Raw genomic sequence first — 23,470 nt, forward strand, 5'->3', positions numbered from 1 at the left:
ATCCCACTCCTTGTATAAAAGTTTGTCTAAATAAGACACACAAGGAAACACCATTAGCAGTGCGGGTTGCCTTACGAAACCCAAAGGGGACCGGCGCGTCTGCAACTTCTGCAGACCCCTCTATTTTTTGAGTATCTCACACTGCGGTGATAAGGTCACTTACTACCCTGTTTCCCCAAAAATAAGACCTACCCTAAAAATAAGACCTAGCGTTATTTTCCAGGAGGGCTGCAATATAAGACATACCCCAAAAATAAGCCCTAGTTAAAAATGCTTGTAAAATCCTATAATCCACTCTATTACAGTAGTATATAATGTACAATGTGTGTGTTTCTGTAATATAATTATGGGGAAGAGAGCTCCGGCGGGTCACAGAGCAGTCAGCCAAAACGGGTTTAGCGGCCAAGAAGGAGCAGGAGAGGCCTTCAGGAGCTGGATCATGATCCAATAGGGGGCGTGATCCGAGAGTACTCTCGGAGCAAAGCCCACATCTGCCAGTTTAGGCGTCAGGGATTTTGAAACGAAAATGAAATCAATTTGTGACATTGTGTTGTGACTGGCTGAAAAGCATGAGAAGACTTTCGTGCGCGGGTGCTTGTGGCGCCAAGTGTTAACAAGGGCAAAGTCAGTCAGTATGCGATGTAGTCTGGTATGGGCCAGCGGGTCAAGGGGGGGTCCAGTGCACCCATTCGATTCAGAGCAGGGATGAGGGTCATATTAAAGTCCCCCATTAACACTGCTGGTACAGAGGGATAATGTGTCATAAAGGCTAGGCCCTCCTTAATTACAGCCGAGTTGTATGGGGGGGGGGGGGGGGACACATAGCAAGCTAGAATCAGGATAGGGGGTCCATTAACAGTGGCGTGTACAAACACATATCTGCCCTGCTGGTCTGTCTGGAGCAACAATAGGTCAAAAAACCCTTTTAGCAACCAGGACCGACACTCCTCTGGAATATGAGGTGTGAATGGCGTGATAGGCCCAACCTATCCAGGACTTTATGAGAGGACTGGAAGTGGCCTGTAACATGGGTCTCAACCAACGCAATGATGTCAGCATGCTGGGACTTGAGAAATGCCAGGGCAGCCGTGCATTTGATCTTATTGTGCAAGCCTCGAACATTCCACGTGAGGAATTTCAGGTAACTCATTAGGGGTACAGGTTATGTATGATAGACCACAACTGGATCAGGACCAGCAGAGCAGATATAGACACAGTGGTAACCAATATTGATAGTGCATGTATAACAAGAAAATAGTACCTTTAGCATAAGTAACAGTTGTAAACATGGTGGTGCAAAAAAAACCCCAACACAATGGGGTTGATTTACTAAAGGCAAATACACTTTGCACTACAAGTGCACTGCAAGTGTGCTTGGAAGTGCAGTTGCGGTAGATCTGATGGGAAGATCTGGAATAAGGGCAGCTCTGCTGATTTTATCATCCAATCATGTACAAGGAAAAATGCTGTTTTTTATTTTCCTTGCATGTCCCCCTCAGATCTACAGCGACTGCACTTCCAAGTGCATTTCCAAGTGCACTTGTAGTGCAAAGTGGATTTGCCTTTAGTAAATAAACCCCAATATTTCCCTTCCCTCCCAGTCCACTACCACCCCAACTCGGCATGGACATAGAACCCCATAACCAGGTATCAACGGGGGACATCCAACGGGAAGAACCCGTTGGAGGTAGGGGACTTAATTTCAAAGGAGCATAGATATTTGTGTTAAAAATTAAATAAAAAAGGAAGAAAAAGCAGTCAGGCAAACTAGGAATGAAAAAGTTCACAAAGATCCTAGGGAGACTACTTCTTCTCTGAGAATGTATGGGGTGTAGGAGCCACAATAGTGCAGAACCATTACAGCTGTGCAGGGGGAACTCCACCTGCCATAAGGGTGGCAGGTAAAGTAATGCAGAAAAGCTCAGCAATGTTCTATAGACTGTCCACTACAAGCATCTCTCAGATGTAGGGAGAACGGCGATTGAGTCAGTAAGGTCATCCATAAGGCCGCGAGGTCCAGTGTAGCACAGGAAAGAAGTTCCAAGACCGCCCCCCTGCTCCGGTAGGAGATGCGCACACGCAATGCACACACTGAGGGGCTAAACATCAGGATGGGAATGGGCATCACTGCGGACACTGGGGAGAGCAGAGGATAGTTCAAAAAGCTATATCAGCTAACCATATAACACCAGAAAATGCATTTCGTATGGACCAGCTGTCCGCTCACCAGCCTGGATATATAGAGGATCGTCCTGGATTGCTGAGTTCCTCCTCTCCCGTGTGTAGGGAGCTACATGCAGCAGGTCGCTGTATGTTCAAAGCGGCTCAATAGACGTCAGGATACAGTCACCTCTATTTAGGGGATAGGATCACCTGCTGTCCGTTGGCTCAGAGGAGCATGGATATCCTGGACACATTTCCTGGTTGGTGGTGGCTGCCTTCCTCCTGCTGATTGCACAGCTTATGATGCAGTCGTATTTTTAATATAGACAACATTGTCTTATTAATTTTATTGTGTTGGGTGATGGTGACGGGTTCTGAGTGCATGCTGGTATTTATGTAATTGCTATTTATATATTTTTCTACCAATAAATTTCCATTTTTCATGTGGCGTGGTCCACTCGTGGTTTCTTTATCCGGGGGGTCTCTTTATATTCTCCCCGGTGGGTTTGTTTTTGCATTGTTATTTGACCAATGGAGACCGCATCAAATAGGTGAGATCGCAATAAGTGGGCTACTGTGCTAGGATTTTATATTCTGTACGCGGTCTTTCCTGAGGTGACAGAGGGACAGAGAAGCTCAGGGATGGGGGCCTCAGATAGCGCTCCGAAAAGCCGACAGGCTCCGGAGGAATCAGGATGGGTCACCAAGTGTAGAAGGTGGTAGAAGGTGGTACAAATGGATGGTATGTACAGGAGTATGGGCAAGCGGAGCTCCCTCTACATGCATCCTACTCCATAGCTTGCCAGGCCACGCCCCCGGAGGATAACATTTTTAAAGGGAAAGCTACTTCTGCAAACACTGAATGGGTGAACAGATGTCTCTGTGAATTGGAAGTCTACCATTTTGTTAACTGAGTAAGGGGAGGCACAGAATACACTATAGGTTTGAAAACAAGGTTAGGGTACACCCATCCACATTTAAGATCATAGTTCACAGTGTGAAGAGTGCCTACAACACAGGGATTTGAGATCAGTACCTGAATAACGATGGTGCTCTGAGGGGAAATTGTTATAGCACTGGGTCTTGGAAACTATTCCCTGAGTAAGGGGAGGCGTAATATGACCTATATTTATTTATAGGCTTAAAATTGAGGTGTGGGCACACCTATTTATATTCAAGGTGGCATTTGCAGCACTGGGGATTTGAGACCAGCATTTAGAAAAAGTGTCCGTGCACCGAGTTGTTATTCGTTATAGCACTGAGGTTCTGGAAGAAAATACCATTTGGTGAAGGAAGATTATTAGGCCTCTTGGACATGATACACCCATTTGAGCTTCTATTTTTTCAGGCAGTTTTTTTGTATATCTTTGTGCGCATGAGGAATAAATTCCTGCCCAAAACCAACTTTTCTAATTTTTTTTACTGAAGAATGCACACTGCTTGTTTATGCGTCTGTGTGCATAAGCACATTACAATTAAAGAGCTGCATTTTAACTCAGTTGAAAAAAAACAAAAAAGCTGTATTGAGCATTTTCAAGCTAAGTGTGCAAGATGCCTTAAAGCGAAGGTCAACACAAAAATGGAACCTTCGCTTTTTGGAACCCCTTCCCTCCGTGTTACATTTGGCACCTTTCAGGGGAGATCATTTTAACTGTGGGCAGCTAAAGCTGCTGCCTGTTCACTTCCTGGATTTACACAGAGACACAGACCTCCAGCTTTCATTGGCCCTTTTATGACTCACCCCCTCTCCCTTCCTGGCAAGAGTGAGAGAGCTCTGCATGACGTCATAAGCCTAGGCTTTTTACCAGACAAGAAACAGGAAGTGGGCTATATAAGGTACCATATTTGCTGACGTATAAGACGACCAGTACCTAAAATTTTGGCTCGAAAATCGGGGGTCGTCTTATACGCCGGATGCAGACTGCGGGCGTTCATTTTTTAAAAGCCGCGCCTCCCCCTCATGCTGTTCCGTGATAGGTTCAGTGATCCGCCTATCACAGACGTCGTCTCGTCCTCTGCCTCGGACGAAAGGACATCCGTGATAGGTGGAACACTGAACACAGGCTCTGCTGGTAAACTGAGTGTTCCGCCTATCACGGAAAAGCACGAGGAAGAGGCACGGCTTTTAAAAAATAGACGCCCGCAGTCTGACTCACGCCAGGCAAGTACGGTAATGAAAATCGTGACGGCACGGTGACTCAGGCGAGGCAATGGCACAGTGAGGCGAGGCAATGGCACAGTGAGGCGAGGCAATGGCACAGTGAGGCGAGGCAATGGCACAGTGAGGCGAGGCAATGGCACAGTGAGGCGAGGCAATGGCACAGTGAGGCGAGGCAATGGCACAGTGAGGGGTCGTCTTATACGGTGAATATATCCCAAAACCAACATTTTAGCTGGAAAATTAGGGAATCGCCTTATACGCCGGCAAATACGGTATTTACTGGCAGAAAAAAATACTATCCAAAGTTAAAACAACAAGGGAAGATTTATTAGATGGAACGAACATTTTCAAAAATTACTGAAGTTCCACTTTAACCACTTCAATACCCAGCCATAGTCAAATGACGTCCGCAGAGCGGCAAACGGGGATCCGGTGTGTCCCTGCCACCAGAGTACCCCCCACCAGATTTCCCCCCACCAGAGTACCCGCCACCAGCCTACCCACCACCAGAGTACCCGCCACCAGAGTACCCGCCACCTGCCACCAGAGTACCTTCCACCTCACCACAGTACCTGCCACCTCACCACCAGAGTACCTGCCACCTCACCACCAGAGTACCTGCCAGAAACCAGTACCTGGTTGAGAAATGAGATGTGTAATTTATGCTTGTAGAATGCCTGATGGTGCTACTTCAATGTTGGGCATCTGTATGTGGCCAGGCTGAGTAAAAATCTCACACATGTGGTATCGTCATACTCGAGAGGAGTAGCAGAATGTATTTTGGGGTGTGTGGTGGAAAGTTTGAATGTCATATTTATACCAGGGGAACCAGTGTAGAGATAATGTATAATATGTTTTGCCAGACTGGTTCAATTTTGTGAAACAAAGCACTCAGCTGAGCTGTAAAAAATGACTTCTACAGTAGCCAAAGTGTCCTTTTGAAGCTGGACAGGGGCCCTTTGCATAACTGGTGTGACTACACATCAAAGGTTGGCTTGACACATCAAACATAGTTTTTTCATACTAGATACATTGCTCTAAGGCTTGAGATTCAACCAATCTGGTTGTAAGGCAATTTTACACCAATGGCATCCTAAGGATTTTGAAGCCTGGAGACCAAGGGGGAGGGGGTATAAATCAGTCAGGCAGAAAGATTTTCTCTCTCTTGCCCTGAAGATGTGGACCTAACAGCATGGTGACGTATCCTCTCTGCCCCTTTCCCCCTCTCTCTACAACTTGGCATTACTTATTGTTGAATCCTCTATAGCCATATTATCGTGTATGATGTCTTGACCAAGCAGACTGAAGCATGATGGATGAGCTGACCCAGGCGTGGTGATATAACCCCTTCTCCCCTTCTCTCCCCCTCTCTCTCTCTCCTTCCCCCTCTCTCTCTCTCTATCTCTCCCCTTCTCCCTCTCTCTCTCCTTCTCCCTATCTCCCTTCTCTCTCATCTCTCTCTCGCCCCCCCATGTTAAGATAGGGCCCAAGATTAATCTCTGTAACTTTTCCTTTCCTATGACTTGTCATTTCTTACTGATGTATCCATTTTAGCCGTCTTACTGTTTGTATAATTGTGTGCCTTGGATATCATCTTGGTTTTAAAGGTGTTATCGGTTATGTTATGGTTGTATATATTGGAGTAATACAAGTTTCTTCTCTGTATCAATAAATGTAATATTTTTCTCTTTTTTGCAGCGCTATTCTTTGCTGTTAAATTTTAATAGACAAAAACGGTCTTATAGCTTGTTTTAATTATTTACGTGCGATATTAATATTTCTATGAATCGCTGATTTTTAATTATGTACGTGCGTTATTAATTATTCTATGACAAATGGTGCCCCGTGTGAGGAGAGTTTAAAGTTTGGATGAATATGATTTCTGGTATGGTAGACAGAGCTGGGTTAAGAGTTTTTTTGTTTTAACCTGTCTGAATGCCTAACAACAAACTAACTTTTCAGAACATAACTTTGTCTTTTTGTTTATGCGAATGTGTTTATGAGACTGATTTTGAATAATGTAGATATATATAGAATGAAATTGCAGCAGAGTGTCAGTGCGGATAATAAGGATTCTGTTTGGAATCTTGAAGACAGTGGCCAGAAATTCGGAAGGGACTTGCGACGGCGCACTGACAGGTGCGCAGCCGTGGGTCCTAATCCGAGCCGTCGTATCTATGCGCCTGATTCTTAGAATCGGTTACGCATAGATATCCATTAGATCCGACAGGCGTAGGTCTCTTACACCGTCGGATCGTAACTGCTTATTTTTTTCTGACCACTAGGTGGCGCTTCCGTCGAATTCCGCGTCGAGTATGCAAATTAGCTAGATACGCGAATTCCCGAACGTACGCCCGGCCGACGCAGAAAAGTTACGTTAGGCTTTTCCCGGCGTATAGTTGCCCCTGCTATATGAGGCATAAGTGCGGCGTACCAATGTTAAGTATGGCTGTCGTTCCCGCGTCGAAATTTGAAAAAGTTACGTAGTTTGCCTAAGTCGTCCGTGAATGGGGCTGGACGTCATTTACGTTCACGACAAAATCAATGACGTCCTTGCGGCGTGCTTTGGAGCGATGCACACTGGGGGGTTCCACGGACGGCGCATGCGCCGTTCAGAAAAAAACGTCAATCACATCGGGTCACAGTAGATTTACAAAAAACACGCCCCCCTGATCCAAATTTGAATTAGGCGGGCTTGCGCCGGCTGATTCGCGCTACACCGCCGCAACTTACGGAGCTAGTGCTTTGAGAATACAGCGCTTGCCCGTCTGGGTTGCATAGGCGTAGCGTAGAGCGGATACGTTACACGCGCACAAATTTACACCGCTGACTGTGAATCTGGCCCAGTGGGCCTCTATGCAGTTGACCCTTTGAATGAGATTAGGCCAATCTTTGTGAGTGAAACACACCGATGCTTTTGTAAATAAACAGTGGGGCGATGGCGCCCCTAGAATGATTAATATTCAATAAGGTGTGGGTGTAGTGGTTATTAAACCTGTGTTGGGTACCTACTTGAGGGATGAATCCAATATACGTGGACCCCCTTCTTGGAATCACACAAATTGAGTGTGTATAGGTTACCCCATTAATAGTGCCACAAAAGACTTGCTGGCAAATATGTGACTCCGTTGGTGAACCTCCACCATTAGTTGGTGTCCAAGAAACCTCCACGTTAGTAAAAGAAATAGATGAATGAATAAAGTCAGGACCCTGTGCAGGCCAGCAAAGAGAAGTGACTTGTGATCAAAAAAATTAGACGGGGGGACGGGGCAGGGAGGGGGAGACAACCAGCAGAGGGCAGCAATGCAATAGTCAGGCTCGATCAAAGAGGATTTATCCACGGCCCCCACACCCGCTCAAATTTTAACGGGCAGCCCCTGTTCATGTAAGTCATTTTATATAGTGGGAGAACTGCATTGACCGCATCCATCCACCCACCAACCGTAGGGGGGACCCTAGAGGTCCATTTCAGTAGAATCGCCTTCTTTGCATATAAAAATAGTAACGACATCAACAGCTTAACATACCGAGGTCTCTGCTCATCATCCTGCACCCCCAGGAGCGCCAGCTCCGGGCAGATCGGAAGACTCAGGTGGAGACGAACATTGACAGTCTCAAAGACAGCGGACCAAAAGTCCAACAGTCTAGAACAGGTCCAGAACATATGCATATATGTTCCCTCCGAGGTGCAGGAACTTAGCCTGAATCAATTTATCCCTAGAGGAGATCACCAGCTTATACCCATCGTCAAAGCACTCCTCCCACACCCCTCTGTCCAGGGACGGGACATCCACCACCCACTTGCTCCACAGGGCATCTATCTTAGGGGAGTTCTTGCTGAGGATCGTCAAGTACAGAGTGGAGAGTGCTTTCTTAAGAGAGCTCTGGGCAAGCAAGTCCTCAACCAGGTCAGCCTGAAGGTCAGGGGGGGGGGTTTATTTGTTTTGCACGGTAGGCATCTCTGGCATCTGTAGAAACCTTCAAGTTCTGGACAAATATTCACTTCCCTGGGAGGATCAAGTACATTGTGGACAAGGTGTGTTCGTAGTGTTGGTGCTCTACGGTAAATTAATCTAGGTCGTAATGGCAATAACGCTGCTAAAGTTCTGTGCTCTTTCAAAATGGGCCAATACTTTTTGAAGATCTTTTCCAATTGTTGGTATTGGTTGCTGTATACTGTGATAAAGGCCAGATCCATGGTAGGTGCTTAATGAAGCTTTTTCTTGTTGAGCAAAGCTTCCCTATCCATCTCACAAATGTTAATTTTCAGTTCGTCAGCACCTATGCTTTTGGGCTGCGTTTACACTGGTGCAACTCCAATGTCGCCTGATTCAGGGTGCGATTTTGAAATGCAGCTTTAGTGCGACTGTGGTGTGGCCTTGAATGCGTTTTTTGATTCCAGAAGTCGCATCAAAATGGTGCAGGTACCTTTATCGGTCGCTGCAGCATTGAGCCACATAGATTGGAATGGGTGCTATTGAAATCAATGGGCTGCGAGTTGTAATGCGACTTTGGGTCCAAAGTCGCATGGCAAATCGCATCAATGGAAACGGAGACTAAAATCACACTGAATTGTCTGGATGTATGTGAATCTATTCCTCTGTTTAAACAAATAATTGGGGATTGTAAGCGGAGTAATTGAATCTGGAAACACTGGCTATATTGTAACGGCTAAAAAAAATGAATAAAATCATAGTGTAATTAGGTGTTCGTCAGTTAAAATTGCCTCCTGTAGTACAAGCCATCATAGGGTCTAATCAAGCTTAACGCTTGGGAAGCCCTGTGGTACAGTAAGCATTTATTTTGGAATACTTTGGAAAGTCTGCGGGGAGAGTGAAATCTCCGGGCTAATTTTTTGAAGGACTATAATCAACTTGGGTTGTGAAATATATAGATGATGGGAAACGCTAGACTGGAAACGGTATTTTTAAGAGAAATGAGAGATGCTTGGAGGGCAGGGATGGTAGGATAACAGAACTGATGAGGTGAGTATTTTTAATAGGGAATCCACATTTCCAGAGAAGTGATAAACAGAGGTTATGGGTTTAAGTAGGATATAGAACATGTGGATCTGTGTAAGGTCTTGAGGTCATATTTGACCTAGCTAAACGTGTTGTGCAGAAATGTGCGAGATCCTTCTATTCTGTGAGAGTGTGTGATGTGTGTTCTCAGCTGCTGACTCAGTGCTGACAACCCAAATAACCCCCCTTCTATTCTGTGAGAGTGTGTGAACAGCTGTATTGTCATGCAAATTGAGAGCCGATTGAAAAATAAAACAAAAAGTAAAATGCCTCATATATGTGTGTGTGTATGTATGTATATATGTGTGTATTTTTGTATTAACGGTAATCTTTGTTTCCATAGAAGAAACTTTTTGAAGTTTTCCAATGTACTCAGAATAGGTGAAGTATGACTGTCTTGCAAGACAAAAGGGAAACTAAAAAATGTGTTTGTTTTAAAACTGCTCATTTTTAACCATGGTGAATACATTTTTTAGGGGGGAATTATTGGTATACCATAACACAAAAATCCATATGGCATTAATATGTATTATAGTAATACATATTGATGAAAAGTTGAGCTCAACAATTTTTGGTATTTTAAAAGAAAGTGCATGGTTTATGTAATATAATGTAATGTATATGTGCGTTTCATACGATAATGTCTTGTTACAGGTATATAACGATTGTTTTTTGTTTCCAGGTTAAGAAAAAATTGAATGTTTATTACTAACTTTTATTTTGTGTTTTATCCCTCAGAATCGATAACTGTGTTTTTCAGGATTTCAGAATAGGAGGAAATCTTTATGTTGGTCAGTCGGTGGGGTTTCACAAGGTTTAGGTTTTCATGACCATTATCTAGTTGGAACGTCTAGTGGTCAGTCCATTTGGCTATGTTTTTGGACCACCTAATGGGGGTTACATGTGCCGATCCACTGAATAGCAGAACCAACTAACTGAGGTCCGCGTATTCGTTTTTATGAAAAATGGAGTAAGACTGCAAGGGATAATTGGCACTCTAACACATATATTAGGCTAAAAAAAACAAAAAAAACATTAGTATCCAAACCAGTTTAACGTCTTCCCTAGCTTCTAGAAAAAGGAACACAAAGACAGTTATTATGCACAATTATCACCACAATTTACTTTTTAAGTCCCTCCAGCCTTTGCCATTTTGTAATTCAGGGGGAACAATTGCCATATTTTTCTATACTAAGCAGGCAGTATTGTGAAACTTTGCCATATTGCACAGGAAAAATGGCAATGCCATCTGCATACAAACCAGAATGGTAGATTAGCACAGGGGGCACACATTGGAATGTTCATCCAGTCTTGTTGGCTGTAATTAGGGCGTTGGCTGTCATTTATTATCTCCTCTTCAGAATTGTGTGCTCTGTCCTGGCTGCTACCTTTCATATCAGACTTTTGAGGTAGGCTGTTCTAACTCTGGGGGGGGGGGGGTTTATTGCAGATACCTGTATTTCTGGCACTTCCTGCTGCATGCTAGCAATCTTAAGAGCTCTATTCCATTTAGAACGTCCAAACTCTCTATTGTTCTGCAGAGAGTAACCCAACAGAGGGGGGGTGTATTCAGCACTATATAGGGGGAATGGGAGCTGGGATGGGTGTTAGTAATAGAGTGTACAGCGGTCTCCTGAGGAACAGACCCGCAGCCATGGCTTCAGACAATAAGCACGGCTTTGTTGCTCAGAGAGATTGGTGACAGTTGTGACAACATGCAACAAAGTTACATAAATACCCAGTTTAATATGGCTCACGATTTTATCGACCATGTTAAGAGGTTGGAAGAGAGTGTGATAGGAAATAGGACAAAAACATGTCATTGGCTCTGGCGTACATGCAGGGGCAGGCTGAGTTAGTGACCAGTATCAGGCTGATTGTACAAATCTCTGTATGATGGGCGGTAGCCTGAGGAGTTAGCATCACCACTCAGTAAGACTTTGACAAAACTCGTCGCTTACACTAATCCAAAATGGTAGTCAAATGCCGGGATGGGCTGTACTGGTTTGGATTGTGAGAGATGAGGTGTTGTATGATCCCATATACGGAAGTGCAGACTCGGTCTGTAGATATGTTAGCATCAATAAGCTTACTGACTGGGGATTCTATCTTGGTGCTGTTGGGGCTAAGTGACCCACATGTGATCAGAGGGTACGGAAGCTGAGAGCAGGTTGATATTTCCCCCTGTCAGAAGTGTCCTAGAGGATACCAATGGGGTGTGTTCCTTGAACCTACCAGGTGGTAGTGGGGCATGGTCACTGAAATCAAGTCACAGGGATGAAGTTTTTGTGGGTTTTGTCATTGTTTCAATGGTATATGTGCTGTTAGACTCAATAACGAATGCCGGGGTACTGATGCTGGTATCACATGTCTAATGATGCACTGTTGTCAGCATTAGGTTGAACTGTACTCAGCTGGGCACACTACCTCGGGGAGTCTATTGTACCTATTCTCTTGTCCTTGGGATGGATATAGACGGAACCCCGGGTTACACCCCCAGTTGCCCTGAAGAAAGGTTTTATAGCAAACCTGACATCCCCTTTACACTTACTGAAACTTCCGTTGGGATTCGGGGAGGAATTAAAAGTTAGGTAGTTAATCTTCGGGCAACAGGATTTAAATGGTGCCAACAGTTTGTGCAAGGCGTGAATAAAAAGGCCCGTCTCAAGGGATTTATAAGCTAAGGGGAGGGGGTGGAACAAATATAATAACTGCTGGGAATTATCGGACATGGAGCTGGCTAAGAGAACATTTTAGCTGGAGGTGGGGTAGGCTTCCTTGATAAAATATATATATATTTTTTTGGACACCTAGGTGTGGAAAGGGTAGCGCCTGGCTGGACATATGGGGGGGGAGAATATTCCCCCATTAGAGCAAAGAGAGAACTAATAGATACTGCCTTAGTAGCAGGCGGTGTTGTCCTGAGTAGCCTAAACACAAGGGATTTAGAGGTACTCAGAAACTGCTAGGTAGGTTGGCACAGCAGGTTGGGGAAGGGGTTGAGGTGCAGCTAGATGTGAATCATATTCTTGAAAATCTACAACATGCTCATATTAATGCTACTGCCTCATTGTCTGAGATAATAAAACAGAAGTTCACCGGACAGATAGCGGACTACCGTGTAACACCCCCAAGTCCATCATGATCTGATGGTTTCTGAGTCTGAACAACCTCAAATGATTGATACTGGTGGGTGCTGGAGAAAAGAATGGGTGGTGTTAGGTCAAGGGAAACAGGATAGGATCATGAGACAACAATGCTGGCACAAGGAAGGGTCGTGTCTCCTGGATGCCGAGGAATTGTCCCAACCTTATGTAAAATACTTGGGGCAAGAGTATTGGTGCTGGTATCAAATGCCCAATGATGCCCTATATTCTGCCTACGGGTTGAACTGCACTCAACGGGGTACATTACCTCAGGGAGTCTACTGTACATCTTCCCCAGTCCTGGGAATAGATATAGCCGGGACACAAGGACGTACCCCTGTTACCCCAGAGAAAAGGCTTGATATCAAACCTGACACCCCCATACATCTACAGAAACTTCCTCTGGGATTTGGGGCTGAGTTAAAGGCTTGGCTGGTAGATTTTGAACAACAGGATGAAATATTAAATGTGCTGAGAGATGCTGAGAAAGAAGCCACTATAAGACTCACCCATGATCAAAATAAGTTGATCCCAGTATCCCACGCTTTAGAGGCAGACGCTAGGATTTCATGGTGGGAGAGTATATTTGGGTATAGTCCTAACGCGTCAGCTTTCCTAAACATTTTGCTCCGCCCTGTTGTTGTTCTAATCTGTGTAGCTTTATTGCTCTCCCTGATGCAAGTAATGATGTGCATTACTATCAGGAGAATGAACGCAAAAACTATGAGAATGTGCACCTCAACGAGGTATCTTCTCTCAAGGAACAGAAAAGCCACTAACTCAGAAACAAATTTCTGAAGAAGCCCGTTCCAATCCAGACCAATACAAATGTACCGTTTTTAATACTCCTAGTTTAAATTTTTATCATGTTCGTGTAATTTTTTTTGTCATTTTTTATTTCTATTTTTTTTATTCATTTTTTTTTATTCCATTACAATTTTTTTTTCACTTTTCCTTTTTATACGTTTTTTTAAAATTTTTGTAAAAGTTATTTTTTTATTCATTTTTTCTCTCTCGGTTTTATTTTAATTGTTATTCATTTTTTTTAATCAATTTTCTCATTTCTCATTTTTTATTTTTGTCAGTTTTATTTTTTTATTCTTTTTAATTTTTTGTTCTCTCATTTTTCTCCCTGAAGTGTTATGGTTATAATTTTTTTTACTTTTAATTTTTTTAAAGTTTTTTTCATTATTATTATTTTTTTCTCTCTCATTCCATTCAGGTGAAAAAAGTTCCAAAAGCTTTGAACTTTGTCCACCTGAAGGGGGGAGTAGTGCATAGACCTGGAAGGAAAAAATAAATAATGCATTCGACTTGTACATTGTTAAGTGACCATGATCATGTTCACCTGTTGATCACCAATAGGGCAGAAGAGTCTATTTTTTTTTTTTAATACCGATTCAATGCTCTTTAACAATCGAAAGTGGAATCTAAACTGGAGATCTTGGTGGGAGCAGCATTGAATCTGTAGTTTTTATTTTTTATGTTTATTATTTTTTTTCTATTTTCCTTATTCTTTTTCATTACTCACCTCTCTTCCTTTCCTCCTTTAGTATTATGCTCTCTAAGTTTTTATTTTTGGCTGCTATCATACATCTTCTCAGGATAATGTAACTAGGACATCAGTCATATCATTTTGTTTTAAGGCGCGTGAGCATTAATTCTACCTCCCCTAGTTTACCTACGGCTTTATAGTCATAAAAGCCACCCCACTGCTCCTGTCTGACATTCCTCCAATAACTGTACACTGACGTTCTCCTTTCTCCTTTTATATTCATACATGACTGTCCGGAGGCCCACCCAACCACTACCTGAAGAAGCAACAACAACCAAGTCATTCTTTTTGAGACAAACGTGCCACGAAGAAGAGACTCCTGAACTTTCCTTCATCATGCTGAAAAAGTGCTGTCTCGCGGTCCGATCCAATTGTGACAATCATAACACCATATTTACAGGATACAGGACTAAATATGTAAGGATCCCGCCATCAATGTTGGAGTTCCACTCCTCCAATGCAGAGGGGTGATGAAACATTGCAGTACAGACACTCATGGTTCGGAGCTGAAGTCTCAAAGGCACCAGGACTGTCTCAAGTCTACATTGATGAGTTACGGCGAGTTCAAGAAAGGAAGAGGCCGCAGTGGTGGTGAGGGAAGGGTCGGGGCTTCTGGGCCGTTGTGGGTGGGTACCGGATCATTGAAGGAGGACATAAGTTCAAGAATGAACTTCAGGGGGGACTGTGGTGGAAAGTTTGAATGTCATATTTATACAAGGGGAACCAGTGTAAAGATAATGTATAATATGTTTTGCCAGACTGGTTCAATTTTGTGAAACTAAGCACTCAGCTGAGCTGTAAAAAATGACTTCTACAGTAGCCAAAGTGTCCTTTTGAAGCTGGACAGCTGGACAGGGGCCCTTTGCATAACTGGTGTGACTACATCAAACAGAGTTTTTTCATACTAGATACATTGCTCTAAGGCTTGAGATTCAACCAATGTGGATGTAAGGCAATTTTACACCAATGGCATCCTAAGGATTTTGAAGCCTGGAGACCAAGGGGGGAGGGGGTATAAATCAGTCAGGCAGAAAGATTTTCTCTCTTGCCCTGAAGATGTGGACCTAACAGCATGGTGACGTATCCTCTCTGCCCCTTTCCCCCTCTATCCCTCTCTGTCTCTCTCTACAACTTGGCATTACTTATTGTTGAATCCTCTATAGCCATATTATCGTGTATGATGTCTTGACCAAGCAGACTGAAGCATGATGGATGAGCTGACCCAGGCGTGGTGATATAACCCCTTCTCTCCCCCCCTCTCCCTCTCTCTCTCCTTCTCCCTCTCTCCCTTCTCTCTCATCGCTCCCCCCCCCCTATGTTAAGATAGGGCCTAAGATTAATCTCTGTAACTTTTCCTTTCCTATGACTTGTCATTTCTTACTGATGTATCCATTGTTTGTATAATTGTGTGCCTTGGATATCATCTTGGTTTTAAAGGTGTTATCGGTTATGTTATGGTTGTATATATTGGAGTAATACAAGTTTCTTCTCTGTATCAATAAATGTAATATTTTTCTCTTTTTCGCAGCGCTATTCTTTGCTGTTAAATTTTAATAGACAAAAAGGGTCTTATAGCTTGTTTTAATTATTTACGTGCGATATTATTATTTCTATGAATCGCTTATTTTTAATTATGTACGTGCGTTATTAATTATTCTATGACAGGTGTCATTGCAAGTATGCATGTGCTGTGTAAGAGAAATAACTTATGACAATTTTGTGAAAAAAATTCCATAAGAATTGTGTGATAAAATTACACGTTCAAAAAACTCACAATGCCTCTTACTAAATACATTGGAATGTCTGCTTTCCAAAAAGGGGCAATTTGGGGGGTATTTGTACTTTCCTGGCTTGTTAGGGTCTCAAGAAATGACATAGGCCGTCAGTACTTCAGGTGTGATCAGATGTGATAATTTTTCAATGATTTGCACCATAGCTTGTAGACTCTAACTTTCACAGAGACCAAATAATATACACTTTTTTTTATTATTTTTACTAAAGATATGTAGCAGTATACATTTTGGCCCAAATTTATGAAGAAAAATTACTTATTTGCAAAATTTTAGACTAGAAACTAAAAAAAAGTGTTTTTTTTCCCCAAAAATTCTCTTTTTTCGCTTATATTGAAAAAAATAAAAAGCCCAGCAGTGACTGAATACCACCAAAAGAAAGCTCTGTTTGTGAGAAAAAAAAAATGGTTTGGGTACAGTGTACTATGACTGAGTAATTATCATTCAAAGTGTGAGCTCTGAAAGCTAAAAATTGGTCTGGGAAGGAAAGGTGTATAAAATATTGAAGTGGTTAATGAACATTTGTTTATGGACACAGCTTTGATTTAGAAAATGTAGGATTCAAATGTTGTCTTATTATATTGTGGTATGGTATATATATATATATATATATATATATATATATATATACACACACACACACACACACACACACACACACACTGTACATATACATACACGCACACAGTGGAACCTTGGATTACGAGCATAATTCATTCTAAGAGAATGCTTGTAATCCAAAGCACTCGCATATCAAAGCGAGTTTCCTCATAAGAGTCAATGGAAACGAAGATCATTTTTTCACATTGTATGCAGTACCGCATGTGGCCAGAGGTGGGGGGGCGCCAGAGAGACTTGGAAATACTCTGAGCCCCTCGGATGCACTCGGAAAGCCTTGGAGGGTTTTCAAATATTTCTGAATACATCCTAACAGCTCCGAGTGTCACCGTAACCCCTGCACCTCTGGCCAAACGCGGTACTGCACACCGCAGAGGCTTGAATCCTGCTCGTTTTGTGAGACAACACTTTTTTAAATAATAGCTCCTATTGCGAAACACTCGTTAACCGCCGTACTCGCAACCCAAGGTATTACTGTATAATTAAAAACGCATATTGCCAGTTGAGTATAAGTATTTGTGCCACTCAGCAGTGCAACACATGATTTGTTTTACAGTTTTTTAATTTTTTTTAGCATGCATAAGGCCCCCTTCACACGGGTGCTCTGATCAGGTCCACCGGTCAGTATTTCAGGTGGACATGATTGGACGCTCCGTTTACCTCTATGGAGCAGCAGATGTCAGCGATGACATGTCCGCTGACATCCGATTTGATCCTGTTCGTGAAATACAAATGGATCGAAACCCTATTTTTTATCAGTCTGGAGGATCGAATCGGATGAAACTTGACAGGCGATCTCTCATAGAGGGGCTCTGAAACGTCCATCTTTGCACAGTGAGAGGAGACGGACCTCTCTCCCGCCTGTTTGGCAACGATTAGCAGATCAATCCCCTGCTGAGCAAGCGGAATCCGTATAATGGACAAGCATCACATTTGTGTTTATCTGGATATCCCTGAGATTAGATTAGTTTACCTTCTGATCCTTCTGTTAGAGGGGTCTGGCCCCTGGATAAATTAAAGGTCCCATTTTCTGTGCAGGAAACATCTGCGTCCGAATGCTCAGAGTCAGATATAGCAAGTTCTTTTGCAACAGCAGAGTCATCCAGCTGTGGAAGAAATTCACATTAGGTGAGTCTGCAGGAAGAAAGCTGTAAGAATTACATATGCATGGCTGTATAAGCCTCAAGAAAAGGTGCAAATCATGCGTTTCCTCATACAGATGTATCTGGATATTTCTCCACTCTGGAGAGAGCATCCCTTGTCAGGTATATACTTCTTTTTGGGGCCCTGTTACAGAGATTTACCCTTACTACCCATCCTGCTGAATTTTTCCCAGGCAGGAAGTTAGAACAACTCCCCAACAGCAACAGAACAGAAATAAGGTAGGATACTTACCCTGTAGTCCTTTTCTTGGTATTTATTAAAGACACTGGGTTGTAAAACAACTGAGTTATACTGCAGCCTACAAGAATTTAGCAACTGGCAACTAAAAATAGTGACCAGAATGCTTCAGTTTTGTGGGGGAAAAAACTGCGCCACTTTAGAATCAGTTTCTTGAAGTTCATAAAGTATCAATAAGCCCAGACTTTGAAAAACTATGATTAAATTCTATATAACAGTGTGCACATACTCAAGAAAGCCCCTCAGGGGTCAAATGACGATTTGCCAGGGGTCACCAAATCCTGGGTTGTTCCTGAAGCCCACACCACTCTCCCAGCCTTTTGCAACCACCCAGCAGGGCTGTCCCTGGAGCCTGTGGCTGCCCATCCGGCAGTTCCTGGAGCCCGTGGGATGGCTGGAGGGCAGAGACTAGAGGTCAGCTGACTGGTGAGGAATGTGAAGTGGGAGGGGCTGGAGGAGACCCTATCTCCTGATTTCGGCATAGGTGTCACTGCTACGAAACACTAAAAAGTCAGAGACACAGTGAGTAACACTACCTGTCATTATTTTTGCCATTAGCAGTCCCCACTACAATTCTCAGATCAGAAGATGACCTTGATCAAGTGCAAGTAAGATGGCTGATCAGGACTCCCCCCTGCATTGCCACTCATCCCAACTCCCCGCCAGCAATGCCACTCATCCCATTCCCCCCCACCAAGGAGTAAGAGAAGGAATAAAATTAGAGAATACATGGAAGGGAGAGGAAAAGAGGGGGAGGAACCAAGAAAAAGGGAGAGAAAGAATACGAGAAATAACATGAAAGATGGCTAGAGAGAAGGATGGGGATAGAAAACAAGAAATTAGGATAGGGAGAGATCCAAGGGAAAGAAAGGAGAACAAAGAAAGAGTGGTACATCCTAAAATGTACCATAGGGGTTTTAACACTGTACGAGTGGAAGGGACTGAGGGAGCGCTAAATGTCTGTGGGTTAAGGGTGCAAATTACTTGTCTTGGGTGCTGACAACCCACGCTACGAAAATAATTTCACTGTTAGGGGTCCCCACAACTTGAAACATTTTATCAAGGGGTCAGGGCACTAGAAAGGTTGAGAAGCCCTGCACTAAAGCATTTTTTTTGTGTAGAGTGAAATATACCTTGTTGATCCTACCTTCTGTCCCTCTCATCTTCTCTTTGTCCCAACTGCAGCCTGAGATTGTGTAGACCAGCTACTGTCATCTACTAAGCATGTTCCAGTTTAAGTTCACTTTGAAGCTCTTTATTAGAGATTCGAGTTGGGCCGCACACCCGCACATTATCTGAGCATGCAGCTTGGCAGGTCAGGAAAGGACGAGCGAGTGTCCCCCTCCTAATTATACCAGGCAACATGCCCTCAATATGAGGGGGTGCTTTGGGACAGGGGAGGGGGGCTCCCCCACCCCAAAGCACCTTGTCCCCATCTTGATGGGGACAAGTGCCTCTTCCCGACAACCCTGGGATGTGGTTGTGGGGGGTCTGCGGGCAGGGGGCTTATCAGAATCTGGAAGCCCCTTTAACCCCAGATCCTGGTCACCTCCCTATGTGAATTAGTAAGGGGGAACATCTGGCCAACACCATATTAATGCACAAAAAATACACATTTGATGCTCAATAAAGATTAATAGGGAGCTGTAAATCTGTAATGCTCTTCTGAAACTGCTTTTTTAGTCATGTGACCAATCAGGGCTGTGCAGACACAGACTCACACTGTAGAGAGCATACATCAGCAGAGTAATAGAAGCCCCTCCCAAACATCTTTCCTACAGATGCCAAAGAACAGGGAAAGATCATGTGACCACACAACAGCGCTGCAGGAATAAAGTACGAAACAAACAAAATACAGTGTCATGATGTATATATCACCCCTTTGCTTAGTATCACTTTAACCACTTAAAGCGTAGTTCCGCTGAAAAAATAAAAAAAATAAAAGTCAGCAGCTACAAATACTGCAGCTGCTGACTTTTATTAGGATACTTACCTGTACAGGGCGCCTGCAATGTCCTAATCCGAAGCAAATCTGTCCCTCAGCTCCCGGGTACAGGCATCTTCAGTAAGGGAATCGGGAAGTGAAACCTTGCGGCTTCACAGCTTGGTACCCTAATGCACATGCACGAGTCGCACTGCACATGCACGAGTCGCACTGCGCGTCCTCACTGGTCCCTGCTGTCTTCTGGAACCTACGTCTCCCAGAAGACAGCAGGGGGGACAGAGAAGGGGCCGGACATGAAAGGTGCCAATTGTGACACTGAAGGGGGGAGGAACCAGAAAAGCCAAAGTTCCATTATTGGGTGGAACTCCGCTCTAACGAACAGCCGTCGTCGTTTTACATCGGCACTTTGACGTGGAATACCTTTGTTATGGCAGCAGATAGCTGCCATAACCCTAGTATCCTCAAACAGCGTGGTTAAAAGTGGTCTCTGCGACAGATTTGCCGCAAAATTTTTTTTCTTAAAAAAACTGTGTAAAAATAAAATATAAAATTAATAATGCAAAAATAATGTAAATATGCCCCGTCGAGCTCGCGGATAGAAGTGAACGCATACGCATATGGAGCCTGTATATGAAAATGGTGTTCAAACCACACGTGAGGTATCGCCACGATCGTTGGAGCGAGATCAATAATTCAATAATTCTGCAACTTAAAACTGGTAACCTGTTTACATTTTTAAATGTCGCCAATAGAGACTTTTAAGTGCCAAAGTTTGTCGCCATTTCACGAGCAGGCGCAATTTTAAAAGCATGATATGTTGGGTATCAATTTACTCAGCGTAACATTATCCTTCACAATCTAGAAAAAAATTCAGTACAAGAGGCTGTTTAAACTCAGTAAAGTTCATTACACACATTAAACTCAGAGAAATGGATTTTACGGAGAGTACAAAAATCCTATTTTCTCTTGCGTTCATGGACGGACACAGCAGCATCTTGACGTTGGGGACATCCCCAAGCAGTGTTGCCCTGTTCGAATGTGCCGTAACTGGGAAGGGAGGCGCCCGCCCCTTTAGAGCATAGGCCTCAAGCACGACCTGCCTGATCCACCCAGAAATGGTGGCCGACGAGACCGCCAGACCCTCCTAAGACCAGTCACCGACACGAACAGTGAATCCGACCTCCAGAACGGAGCCATAGCAGACAGGAACACCGCAGTGCTCGGACGATGTCCAAGGAATGCAACGCAGCCTCTTTTGGATTCGCCGGCCGAGGACACAAGGATGGAAGAACAATGTCGTCATTAAAGTGGAAGTTCACCCAAAAATAAATTTCTAATAATACCTTGAGCTGACCGGTTATACTGCGAGGATGCTGTATTTTTTTTCCCATACATACCTTGTTAGCGGTGTTTCATCACTCGGCTTCCGGGTACGATTCTAGCGGGGCTGGGCGTTCCTAGTTGATTGACGTTCCTCCGACCGCCGCATACTGCACGTCACGACTTTCCAAAAGAAGCCGAACGTCATTGCGCAGGCGACGTATAGAGTCGGCTTTACACAGGGCCTGCGCAGCGACGTTCGGCTTCTTTCGGAAAGTCGTGACGCGCAGTATGCGCAGGTCGGAGGAACGTTAATCAACTAGGAACGCCCAGCCCCGCTAGAATCGTACCCGGAAGCCGAGGGATGAAACACCGCTAACAAGGTATGTATGAAAAAAAAAAAAAAACAGCATCCTCGCAGTATAACTGGTCAGCTCAAGGTATTATTAGAAATTTATTTTTGGGTGAACTTCCACTTTAAGATGAAAAGCCGAAACAACCTTAGGAAGGAACGATGGCTGCGGACGCAGCACCACCTTATCCTTGTGGATGACCAAATAGGGAGCCTTGCAAGACAAGGCCACCAATTCAGAAACCTGTCTGACCGATGTAATCGCCAACAAAAAAAAAACCCTTCTGGGAAAGAGTCAATATGGGAATGTCCCTAATGTTCTCAAACGGGACTTCTGAAGAAAAAATTCAAGTCCCACAAAGGCAGTGGGGGACGTACAGGAGGGACCACCTGCATAAACGTACGCACTAGATATACGTCGGCAGAATGGCACGTACAGGCAGATGTACGTACCGGTACGTGAAAGCCTAGACGTGGGTTCGATTGGGACCCCCCCGTTACTTGCGGCGGTCGGTAAGCCTCTGGGAGCGATCAGGGATGAGGGGGCGGCTATTCGTTTCTAGCCGCTCCCAGCGAATCAGCTTCCTCCTCTGCCCGCCCTCTGCCTGAACTGTAAACACAGGCAAGGAGGAAGTGATGTAATCTCTCCTCTGGCGGTCTTTTCATTCGTACCCAGAGGAGAGAAGACATCAGAACAGTGAGTTGCACCAACAGCACATTAACACAGTTACACATAGGCACATAACCCCCCCCAGATCACTCCTCGATCACCCCCCCCCAGCCCCCTGTCACAGTGTCACTGATTGCAGTGATCATTTATTTTCTGATCACTGCATTTAGTGTCATTTGTGACAGAAAAAAGTGTTAGGGCAGTTAGCTTTAGGCCCCTTTATGTCCAGGGTAGCCCCCTACTCCCCCCTAATAAAGGTTTAACCCCTGGATCACCACCCTAGTTAACCCTTTCACCCCCTATTGCCAGTGTCACTAAGCGATCGGTTTTCTGATCGCTGTATTCGTGTCACTATTGCCGCTAGGTAGCTAGTTTTTTTTGAGGTTCGCCGCCAGGTTTCTATAGCGTTAGGTACACCCATAAATAAAGATTTTAACCCCTGATTGCCCCTAGAGTTAACCCTTTCACCAGTGATCACCGTATAAGTGTCACTGGTGACGCTGGTTAGCCAGTTAGTTATTGTAGGTTTGCCGCCAGGTTTTTAGAAAGCTTCAGGTACCCCCATATATTACCTAATAAAGGTTTTAACCCCCTGATTGACCCCTAGTTAACCCTTTCACCAGTGATCAGCTTATACGTGTTACAGTTGACGCTGGTTAGTTAGTTTGCTGTTTATAGCATCAGGGCACCTGCCGTATATAACCCAATAAAGGTTTAACCCCCTGATCGCCCAGCATTAGGTTAGTGCCAGTAACGCTTACACCCACTCGCAAAGCATACACCCCCCTTAGTGGTATAGTATCTGAACAGATCAATATCTGATCTGATCAGATCTATACTAGCGTATCCAGCAGTTTAGGGTTCCCAAAAACGCATTGTTAGCGGGATCAGCCCAGATACCTGCTAGCACCTGCGTTTTGCCCCTCCGCCTAGCCCAGCACAGCCCACCCAAGTGCAGTATCGATCGATCACTGTCACTTACCCAAAAAGTCCCACACATGTGGTATCCCCGTACTCAGGAGAAGCATCAGAATGTATTTTGGGGTGCAATTCCACATATAACCATGGCATGTGTGAGCAATATATCATTTAGTGACAACTTTGTGAAAAAATGTCATATTCCCGCAACTTGTGTCAAAATATAAAATCTTCCATGGACTCGACATGCCTCTCAGCAAATAGCTTGGGGTGTCTACTTTCCAAAATGGGGTCATTTGGGGGGGGGGGGGGGGTTTAGTGCTATTTTGGCATTTTATGGCCTTCAAAACTGTGATAGGTAGTGAGGAGTGAAATCAAAAATGTGGGCTTTGTTTTGGGGCCCCATACGC

At 44.1% G+C, this 23,470-nt stretch overlaps 1 protein-coding gene across 3 annotated transcripts in view; it reads right to left on the bottom strand.

Moving 5' to 3' along the window:
- The window catches only part of RETREG3 (reticulophagy regulator family member 3), a 493,168-nt gene that overhangs the window by 57,861 nt on the left and 411,837 nt on the right, over nucleotides 1-23,470 (bottom strand). For all 3 annotated transcript variants that reach the window (XM_040331843.1, XM_040331841.1, XM_040331842.1), the window contains one exon: nucleotides 17,428-17,560. In XM_040331843.1, coding sequence (XP_040187777.1) covers nucleotides 17,428-17,560 — 133 coding nt within the window. The remainder of the gene's footprint in view (nucleotides 1-17,427; nucleotides 17,561-23,470) is intronic.

The sequence above is a fragment of the Rana temporaria genome, chromosome 12 (assembly GCF_905171775.1).
Source record: "Rana temporaria chromosome 12, aRanTem1.1, whole genome shotgun sequence".
Classification (NCBI taxonomy): Eukaryota; Metazoa; Chordata; class Amphibia; order Anura; family Ranidae; genus Rana; species Rana temporaria.